At 44.5% G+C, this 10877-nt stretch overlaps 2 protein-coding genes across 2 annotated transcripts; one reads left to right on the forward strand and one right to left on the reverse strand.

Annotated features, from left to right (window-relative positions):
- Nucleotides 1–788: 788 nt before the first annotated feature.
- Nucleotides 789–4610, reverse strand: cpox (coproporphyrinogen oxidase). The gene is made up of 7 exons (XM_080832549.1): nucleotides 3937–4610; nucleotides 3526–3669; nucleotides 3293–3403; nucleotides 3057–3198; nucleotides 2208–2426; nucleotides 1940–2044; nucleotides 789–1448 (listed from the first exon to the last, which is right to left on the reverse strand). The coding sequence occupies exons 1-7, from the start codon at nucleotides 4481–4483 to the stop codon at nucleotides 1364–1366; spliced, it is 1353 nt and encodes a 450-aa protein (XP_080688675.1). The 5' UTR covers nucleotides 4484–4610; the 3' UTR covers nucleotides 789–1363.
- A 1578-nt stretch (nucleotides 4611–6188) lies between these two features.
- ccdc181 (coiled-coil domain containing 181) lies at nucleotides 6189–10016 on the forward strand (the record flags this gene model as incomplete). Its single annotated transcript, XM_080832546.1, has 5 exons — nucleotides 6189–6278; nucleotides 6618–7595; nucleotides 8003–8149; nucleotides 8590–8747; nucleotides 9845–10016. 5 exons carry the CDS (start codon nucleotides 6189–6191, stop codon nucleotides 10014–10016), a joined length of 1545 nt encoding a protein of 514 aa, XP_080688672.1.
- Nucleotides 10017–10877: the final 861 nt, after the last annotated feature.

A 10877-nucleotide genomic window follows, 5' to 3' on the forward strand; every position in this document is an offset into this window, starting at 1 on the left:
TATTGTCGAAAGTGCACGAAATTGAAAGTGGTGGATCATTATGAGACCCTCTGAATGCATGCTAAGTTTCGTGCAATTTTGTCCATGGGGGGGGCCATACAATATTTATTTTTTTATGTGACTACACCAACTGGCCTGTAGGTGGGCTGACACAGTTTTCTACGAATATCCCGAGAACTGTAGGGCTTAGGAGGACCACATGTTTTTTGTATGTTTGTCTAAAGGGGCCATGTCAACCCATCCCATAACCACTCATTTTATGTATAGCGCCACCTACTTAAAAATGAAAAAGCAAACATGAGGTGATGTAATTGCAGGTATCTCTGGCTGACTGCACCATAATGCATGGTCAAAACTGCAACAGATACACACACATACACAGTAGACATTCGTATGCACACATACACACACAGTAGACATATGTACGCATGCACAAATAATTCCTTTAATACATAAAAATGAAACACAAACCAATTTTCACACACAAAACACTTAAAAACACACAAACACACTGACAACCATGACTCATTCTGTGCCAAAACCTACTGAACAGTTCGGCGGTCATATTTTGTAACGCTTTGCGTTACGTCTAGTTCTATTTAATGTTCATCCCTAACTTCACAATCTCAAACACAGTATAATAAGGGGTTGACTCAAGAATGTGTGTTGATTTTCACCAGGCATCAACCTCCTGACAAGGGTTTCCAAGACAACTAGTCTGACAAAAAAAATACAGACACAAAATACAAGATTCAAGTTTATTCTTAAAAGAGTATTTTTTTCCAGCGTATTGTATAAAAAACTTAACTTTGAAAAAAGGCATTTTTGCTGAGTAAACAACTGTAACAATTTAGCACAAACCCAAGGACACAGGGATCCAGTCCTGTGTCTCTTCATGATTTCCTTCAGAAGCAACCACTCAACCAAAACTCAAATTCTTTGAATTACAAACCACACATTCCTACACATATAGAGCATTACCTCACCAAACAGCACAGCACTATCGGTAACAGGAAGCCTCAGCATTTCTATTTGAAGCAGCAGGCATGTGTGTAAACGCACAACCAATCACACTAGTCCATGGGCAGAGGTTAGCAAAGCAGGGTGTATGGACAGCTTTGAGAAAGGAAAAGGCCATTAGAGGCAGGGCTTTGAGTTCAACTTTGGGCAGCAACATTGTGAGTCAACAGAGAGTCAAACAGTGTAATCAGCATAGCTTGTTCCAGCGAAGCACTTTCCTTTTTTTACAAACATGACAGAGTCATGCAGGGGTCACAGCAGAGGAGAAAAAAAAAGAAATTCAAGGAAGTGCTAGTTTCTCTCTCTGTGAGAAACCCTTCAGGGATTACAGGGTGTCAGGGTTTCAGACCCACTCCTTGGGCTTGCGAAGAACCTCCAGCAGCTCGGCCTCCTTGGAGCCGTTGGCAGGCTTGTTCATGTACTCCCACCTAACAGGAAGAGCAGGCAATGAGGACAGAGGACAAGGGAGTGAGAGAAGGACAGAGGACAAGGGAGTGAGAGTAGGACACTATTACTGGCAGTTGAAAGGATCATGATTCACGTCCTGATGAATAACAGGAATATTAGGGGAAATAACCTACAAAAAAATGAATGAACAACAGAATGCTTAAATGTATTTATGTGTATTTAAATAAATTCTAATTTTCCAAATTACCAAGTTAACAAATGCCTGTTTTCTTACGGCAATGCTGGTCGTGAACTTAACAGTACAAAGTTAACATCTGCCTACAGGGAGCACACCGGTACACACAACAGGATGTGGCCATGCAACATACCACATATACATACTCATTGTATGTACATGTACATACTCATTGTACATACTACATGTACATACTACATGTAGGTACTGCATGTACATATTCAACAACAACCTCCCTTGTAGAGTAATAGGAGTTATCTACTCTGAATACTGTACCTGGCTGTGAGAGGTAACGACATGAGTATACTCTCAATCCTGGAGCCTGGGGTGGCGAGTCCAAACTTTGTTCCTCTATCATAGACCAGGTTGAACTCCACATACCTGAGGCACAACATATGGATACTTGGGACACACATAGCTTATGGGGCAAATAAAAGTATGAATGTCGCACTTTAACAAGTGTATCAACCACAGACACACAAAGAAGTGGTCTTTGCCTTGGCCTGAGACACAGACCATGCTGGAAGCCATCTTGTGGACCTACCTGCCCCGCCTGAGTTGCTGCCAGGCTTTCTCCTCTGGACTGAAGGGATCGTTGACGTGTTTGCGTACGATGGGCACGTAGCACTGCACCACAGACCGAGCGCAGCTCTTCACGAAGGCAAACGCATCCTCCTGGCTCGGAGAGTCCAGGTCATCAAAGAAGATGCCACCGATGCCTCGTCGCTCATCTCGATGGTTAATAAAAAAGTAGCGATCACACCTGTGAATTAGAATAGAATCTTCATTACATTATGAATGGCCTCGTTTTGTTTTGCTTTTTGCCAAAATGCATGTTTATTTAACAATAAACCTTGTAGACTTAGTTATTTAAATAATTTAGCCCTCACATATGTGCGAGTCTGTTCAATGGCTTTTGTGTAAGACCATACTCAAACATGGATATTAAAGTGCACCATAGTGCCATCAACAAGTAATTTCTGATCATCTACCATTTTTGTTTCTTGCACTGCAACTCAAGCCCCAGGCTTAAATCATTTTCCCAAGGCTAAGTCTTCATTAAGCGCACTAGTACTTAACTCACACTTACAATAGTGACATTCCTGCACTTTTTACTCCTTATGTAAAGTAGTATTTATTGTTACACTAGGTCTCTATTGCTCGTAGCTTGGTTGTTTTCTCCTTTGAATGTCACTTTGGATAAAAGCGTCTGCTAAATGACTAAATGTAAATGTAATGTAAGCGATGACAGGAATATATCATTTATGTAGTTTTGAGGTTCAATAACGTTAACTGGCATGAATGGGCATGTTCATTCAAGCCTACACCTCACAGCTCAGTTTTAATCCACTGATGAAATGTTTTAACTCAGGACAATTGTGCAACTTCTTACCATTTTTTGAATTCTGGGTAATACTGCGGATGGTGTCTGTCGCAAGCCTCCTTCAGAGTGCCGTGGAAGTGAATTGCATCTTCCTGGTTAAGGTACATAGGGGTCAAATCAGTGCCTCCCCCAAACCACCACTGTTTTGAGCCTGTTGGACAAACAAAATGAGGGAGAGGGGGTTAGGGGATTCCTAATGACATCCACATCTTTACGCAAAGCATCAAACAGCCCATGCAACTCACCATCCTCCTCCTCAATCTCAAAGTATCTGTAGTTGAAGTGCACAGTAGGAATGAAGGGGTTCTTTGGGTGAATGACCGAGCTCACGCCCATGGCACAAAACGGCAGCTTCCCTGTGACGAGATGATAACAGACTGACGGTTAGTCAACAGCCCTGCGAAGGATGAGCGCCAAAAGTCCCCCACTGTTCTTCCACTTTACCTCCACCAGATAAGACTATGTGACATCCACTCACCATCTTTTGCCTTCAGCACTTTCCCTCGGCTGCGCATCTGCTTGGCGGCTTCCTCAGAGAGGCTCCCAAAAACCACGGACACATTCACACCGGCCTTCTCAAACACTTTGCTGTCCTGCAAGACGCAACTGACGCCCCCTCCACCTGGCAAACATAAAGACAATACAAAGGCAGACCCAAAATGAAAACAGTTGCATATCCTTTTTACAAGTACTTTTGTAAACATCAGACTGCATGTTATATGGACATTGTGGAAACAACTGTGAATAATAACGTCCATTACTCAAACAGATCTTTGGACCATGACCTCTACTCTATTGGCTTGTCGATAAACCGATGGTGACCTGCCCTGAGCAGCCATAGCGCACATTCTCATCTGAATCATCAATAGGAACAGCCTTGTAAACATGCCTTCTTTACGTTGCCAGCTATCCACTTTGAAAGTACCGCCGTCCACCTGTTCCAGTGCCTTGCAGAACGCTGCCTGTGTTTCCATGATGAGCATTTCCATTCTGGTGCTCATCTCGTCTTTTCTCTGCTGTAAAACTTCCACGTCCGTGACAGGGGGAGACATGAAAGACTTACACCTTTCTAGAATATCTCCTTCATCTTTTTCTGTCTGCACCATCCTTGATGCCATCTCTGCCCTCTGAAAGTGGCATGCACCTACCGCTAGCCCAGCCACTGTCGCGGCACCAGTCACAAGCAAGACTCCTTTTCGATATCGACCAGGTGTGACATTTAGTCCGTAAGACATTAACCTGGTTGACACAAATCTGGGAAACCATTTTGTGAAAGGTGACGAAGTTAGTTTGCGAAAACTGGAATGTGGTCGGCGTAAAGACGAATGTAGAGCAACTCCTTGGTTGTTAATGGTGCCTTTGCAAAGAGGAGAGACGTAGAGCCTTGATGTAGATTTCGTAGCCGTTGTTAGTCTGGTTAAAGAAATGGAAGACATTTTCAGGCTAGTAAGTCAGCATCCAAATGAATCTCAATTTGTATAGCACAACCTATAAAAGTAACGCCCAAAAAGGACTGTAACTGAAAGACGAGACACAGCACGTAGCCTTGTCTTGCGACTGCATTTCCCGTTGGATGGCATCTGTGACCTTATACCCTCAAGCCCGGAGTTATGGGAGACTGTGTTTTTGTTGGCTTGTCTTTCTACTTCGGTATGGTTCCCAAAACTACATAACCCAGAGTCCCCTGCGACATCAACTTCAGGAGCATGACTTCGACCAATAGTAAGCGAAGGGGTTTACACCCCTGTCGTGCTTGAACTGTCCCACATATGTATAGTTCTGGGATTGTTAATAGTAAATGAAAATGTGTATAAAATGCAAGTTTTTTTTTTTTACCTACGCCATGTTATTTAAACATAGTCTAGACTGTCAATGTAAATGTTTACACTGATATACAGTACTGTCAACTGTACACATGAACAGTACATTTTCTAAGTTGGATGACACTGGGAAGCCTACAAGCGTGTGCAAGTAAGTAGATAAGCAGGGTTACAGGGTGTTTCTGAACTCCACCCTTAAGTCCGTCCGTATGCACACACAAACTCGCACACATGTTAAACCCTTTTATTTCACGCAGCCCTCCGAAGCACAAATTAACTGGGGATTCCAATCAAAACATCTTGTTTTCTGGCAATGTAACTGTCTAATACGCCTGCGCGTGCATCTACGACAACGCATGTTGTACGTCTCCATGACAACCCGTTTATAGCTGGCCTGTTGGCGAAGTCACCGCAAAGGATTACCTTGGTGTAGAATGTACAGGTGCGATCAACGAGTGGTCGTATCATCAAGAAATAAAACAGCACAGTTACTGTAACGTTGCAAGAAAGGTAACTAGACGTCCATCAGGCAAGAAGAAATACATGCATACCTGTTGGTGAGACGAATTGCTTGCTAGAAAGATGGATACGTTAGCTTGAACAGTAAGCTATAGTAGCAGTAACCTACTTCAGGGTTTACGTAAAGACGCCATGCTCTGTGATAGGGCTCCAGTTATTTTACTGTCTAGATACTGTGGAAGAACGAACACACGTCGCATAAAGTCCCTTTTGTGTCTGTGAAATGTTTAGCAAACTTGCCTTAGGTCAAGTATGTCATTAATACGCAAAACCTTAAATACACCCATACTACTATTGTGACAGCATATTTCCCTAGGTTTATTTATAGGTTTATTAATAGTTATAGTATAGTCTGTTGACAACTGTTTTCATTTTCCCCAGGGCCCTGGACAACTCATACATTTTAAATATTAGGTTTGAGGGGTCGACTTTTCGAAAATCGTATTTAATATATTTAATGCAAAATTGACCAGCATAATTAAGAGTTTATACCAAGCAGTTGTTCCTAAACTGTCAATCATAAAATCTCTAAGGCTTTTTCTCATTTTGAAAAGCATGGGTGCGTTTAGTCTTTTGACCACAGGGAGGCGACTAAATGCTGACAAAATGATAATAGCAACAATGTGTAGCTAAAGCCTGTACAATTGTGTGGGGACAAAAATGTCCCCTCTTGCAATGGTTTGAAACATAAATTTGCTTTTGAAATGATTTTGTCTCTATGATTAGCCTTTGTGAAATGGTTGCTGTTGGATGCGTATTCTCATACAGTTTCTCTTGTTTGGCAGAAGGCAAAGGCCGAAAAATGAACACTAAGAGCCAAGAGGTATATGAGGATGACTTTGAAAAGGACTTGGACTGGTTGATCAGCGAGGAGGGCAAGAGTGAGGACCAGGTTTGTGATTTCTCAGAGAGAGAGAGAGAGAAAGAGAGAGAGAGAGAGAGAGAGAGAGAGAGAGAGAGAGAGAGAATGGTCCAGTGTTCAGCTGGATTCTGTTAATGAGTGGTGCTCAGTTACCTGGTGAGGTGTGTGTCTGTCTTCGTCTGTGAAATCGATCCCACTGACACTTTTATTGATCGTGACACTTTCATTGTGCCAGGCTGTGCATATTAGGAGGCATCCATCTCTTATCTATCTCTCTCTGTCATACTGCCAACAAATAACCTTGCTCTCCCTGTAAAGTAACCAGTACATCCAGTCCAATCCATCACCGTTTTTCCATTGTTAACACAGGGTGAATATGAGGACATTGAAGCACAAATAGACAAGGAACTAGAGGAGGATGAGGGGGCCGTGCCGAGGAAGCACAAGGGGAGGTTGACTGCTGACCACACAGTGAGTGACCCCCAGGAGGACGAGGAGAGGTGGCCCACCCCTCTGGAGCCCCTGGAGGGACTCCCCGACCCAGACGCTGACGAGGCCTCCAGGCTGCCTCCTCCTCCACCACTCCCGGAGGCTGAACTGGACGAGGAGAAGAAGTACATCCTGGAGAAGATCCACCAGGCCAACCGGGAGCTGCGGGACCAGGAGGCGCCGGACCTGACTCGGCGCCGGCGCCTCCAGTTCAAGGACACGCTTGTGGACCTGGTGGTGCCGGCCGTGGATTACGGTTCTGACGGTGGTCCCTCTCAGGACACGGGGGCAGAGCAGGAGGCCACCGCAGCCGCAGCCGCAGACGGGGACCTGGAGGGGGAAGTCTCTGGGAAGATGCTGCAGCTGAAGATATCCCTGCAAGACGAGGGCCCAGGTACTGTCAGGAGCAACGGGCCGGAGGAGACGAGCAGAGAGGGCCGGGTGTTGGTGGAGAAGGACGGCAAGTTTGACCTGGTCAGTCTGAAGGAGGTGGAGGGCCTCGGCCTGCTGCCCCCTCTCTCCCGCCCCAGCAGCGATAACCTCCCCTTCCAGATCTCCCCTCAGAAGACCAGCTCGGCCCTCGCTCACGCTAAAAGTCCCACCTCATCCCCGAGGCCGAGCTCAGGCTACTCTCTTTCGCTCGGAGCGGAACACCTCCACACCCCTAAACCGCCGCCCAAGCCAAGGAACCGGCCCAATTCAGCCAGTCACGGACCGAGACGAGTCAGCAAAGAGGTCACCAAGCGCAGGGTGCAGTCGGCCAGTAGCGCCCCCCCTCATGCCACCTTCACTCTCACCCCACAGCAGAAAGAGCACCTGCTCCGACTTCAGCAGAAGAAGGAGAGGCTCACCAAAGAGGTATGACATCACAAAATGTTATTATTTTACTGGAACATGTTAATGATAATGATTTTGAAATAGTAATGATAAAAACATTTTACACATGGTATAATATTGTTATATTTTCCTGCTATTTAGCATTCAATTGTATTCGTCCATGATAGGCAATTGTATAAGACCACATAACACAATATAATAAAACATAATATGATCAATATCAATAGTGTTTTAGTAATTAATGTTAATGTATTTACTTAAATAACATGTCAATTTTATGTTAATTACATATCTTCCAAGGACAAGGGACACCTCCTTACTATTAAGTATTGGGCAGATGCTGAAGATTGTAGGGGATGCACATCTCTCTCTCTCTCTGTCTCTCTCTCTCTCTCTTTGCCTCTTCCATCCCACACTCACTGCCTCAGGAGGAGCAGCGCAAACGTGAGGAGGAGGAGCAGAAGAGGCAGGAGAATGAGATGGCTTTCCAGGCGTGGCTCATGAGGAAGAGGGAGCAACTGAATGAGGATCGTCGGCTCCAAAGGGCACAGGAAATGGAGAGAATTAATTGCGAAGTATGTCCACTAGATGGCAGTGTTGAGTTATGATTTGGTTGTGGGCTGTTAAATGTCATGACGTATCAAAATAGTGTGTGATTTAGTGTTACATTTTTATTTAATCATCGGTTTCAATTTAATAAAGTAAATATAGGATAGACTTCAGTCTCCTAACAATCATGGAACACTGGAAAAAAGTAATCAAAATCTAATAATTAAAAGTTTTGGAAAGGTGGAGAAGTGGAGCTGTGATTGAATAAAAGCAATTAATTTGGTCTTAGAGTTCTAAACAGGTATTAGAATTTTATCCTGGGGAAGGTGTGTGAATATTGAATATAGATGTTTCTGATTCCAATGCTTTTTCCAGTTTCTCTAGAGCAAAATTGTGCTTTAGTGCAGCTGTGATTTAATGAAGGTCATTAAACCGATGAGACTCTGATCTCCTCTGGTCTCCTCAGAGGGACCCCAGTGACCCACAGGAGGCCTTCAAACAGTGGCTGCAGCGCAAACAGGGGCAGCAGGAACGGGAGCGGCAGCTGGAGGAGATGAAGAAGATGGAGCTGGAGGGACACTACTACCTCCACGACCGCGAGCGCAGTGAGAAAGCCTTCAAACAGTGAGTGCCATGGACCTGCCCACCGAGCCAAGGGCAGTACGGGAGGTTCTCAAACAAAGAGCTGTAGAGAGATTGTGGAAGTGTTTAATGTACTTTTTGCCTTTAATTATCAACAGTGACAGATAAAGGCAGGGTTAAGTTGATGACCTTCTTCGAGATGACATCACCAGCCTCAGGACATGTCTAGTGCAGTACTGCAGAGTCCTACAGATGTTTTGCTCTGTGTGTTTGATTGTGACATGCCTCTGACTATCCATTTCTAAGGACTATGTTTGGTATTAAACATACAGTAGGCACATTTTAAACCTCTATCATCTGTGAAGTAACAACAGGATTTAAAAAAAAGTAAACAAATTCTTTAGTGCAAACTAGCATGAACTGATGATGGTATTTAATTTTAAACCATATATTGGAAGACTCAGGCGTGGATTTGTCAGTCATGTTTCAGGTTTTAATCTTGTACAATGATGGCCATCATTGTGAGACAGAGCTTGAGCTCCACTCGCCCAGAGCTTCGCATCAAGATAATCTGCCTGTCTCTTAAAGGACAGGGTCTTATATACATAATGTTTAGGGGTGTAACCATCTATTCAAATAGGCCATGGCTGCAGATTCTCTGTCCTGACCCGGAGGGGGAAGGGGTTTTCTCACCTCCGTCCCCAGGCCAAATCAAAGAGTCTCACCCAGGAATGCTTACATGCTAATAAAAGTAAAATTTATACTAGGTACAAATTAGATGGATATTGACTATGGCATATCCTTATTAACTATGAATACCGGTCCCTTCACTGACCAATTGTGAAACTAAGCCTAAAAAAACGGGGGTTTTCCAAGATACTGAAAAACCCACCTGCTTTGTTTTCCTTTCCCAGGATGCAATGCTACCTGTTGCACCCTTAATCATACAGACATGGGTTCATGTAACAGTTAAGTTTATTTCATGCCAGCGGCACAAGGTCATGTGGTGAAGGGTTGTGCACTTTCTCTGTCTTGTGTAGGTGTGTGTAATTGTTTACTCTGACCATGTTGTGTTTGTCAGGTGGCTGAAGAGGTGTGTGTAATTGTTTACTTTGAGCGTGGTGTGTTCCGTGTGTCAGGTGGCTGAAGCGCAAGCGGGCGGAGAAGAGAGCGGAGCAGCAGGCGGCTCGAGAGCGCTCACGCAGGCTCGTGCTGGAAGAGCGGCGCGCCCGCCGCATGCAGGACATACTCTGCACGGTGAACGAGGCCAAGGCATTCCGCTTCGCCGACCCCTACAGCTACCACTTCTGAGCATCCCAGTCAGTCCCCCGAAAGGGTTCAAGGACATACCCCAACATACCTCAGGAGCTTGGACAGCCCAGCTGTTTCACTCTCATTCTCACTCCTCCTCTGAATCCGCTCAGAGGAGGCTGCACACGTGTGGCTGTTGTTTCGTGGGACACATACTCTGCTGAAATGATTTGCTTTTGATTAGAGATGAAGGGAATGTAGTTTGTTTTTATTTCTGTTTGTTTTGCACGTACCGCACTCGAGGCACAGGGTTTGTGTTTTTCCAGACTGCTTTCAGTTTGGCTGTACAACCATGCTGCTTAAATCATTATTAATTATTCATGGCAAGCCCAGTCGTGTGTTATTAATTACAAATCAAGCGCTGGTATCTGATGGTAAGTACTCTCACCCAGGCAAAGCAGTGGTGACATTGTGCCTCTTTGTGCCACCCAACAGAAAATGCCTTTCACACTGTGATTAAGTGATTAATCTCCTCACAGATCAATGCAGTTCTGGGGATAGTGTAGTCTAACGTAGAGTAGGATGTGTAATCATAAAGTCAGTCTTCCTCCCCACAGCATGCCCTTCTCAGGTGGCCTCTCACTTTTGGACAGTACCGGCCCAGATGTGGCCCAGTCTGCACACAAATTCGGGCCAGATCAGAGCCTGATGCCTGAGCCTGTACATGGCATCCTGTTGGGACAAGGAGACCATTTTTGACCACTTTTCTGTGTTTGACATTTTGTACCTCAAATAGCCCTATGGCAAATATCTTATGATACTGTAAAATAAAGTGTTGTGGAGAGGAAATTCGTGTTTTCGTCATTTGTTTCATCGTTGGGGATGAATAGAGAATAAAATTATGTTCAGATTGCATAATTT

This window comes from Sprattus sprattus (assembly GCF_963457725.1).
Source record: "Sprattus sprattus genome assembly, chromosome: 2".
Taxonomy (NCBI): domain Eukaryota; kingdom Metazoa; phylum Chordata; class Actinopteri; order Clupeiformes; family Clupeidae; genus Sprattus; species Sprattus sprattus.

What these genes read in the sequence shown, in the direction of transcription:
- cpox (XM_080832549.1), bottom strand. Translation starts at nt 4,483, where the DNA reads ATGTCTTCCATTTCTTTAACCAGACTAACAACGGCTACGAAATCTACA. An exon ending in TACCCAGAATTCAAAAAATG is followed by an intron (nt 2,427 to 3,056) that starts GTAAGAAGTTGC and finishes TCTAATTCACAG; the next exon opens with GTGTGATCGCTACTTTTTTA. An exon ending in CAGCAACTCAGGCGGGGCAG is followed by an intron (nt 2,045 to 2,207) that starts GTAGGTCCACAA and finishes GTTGTGCCTCAG; the next exon opens with GTATGTGGAGTTCAACCTGG.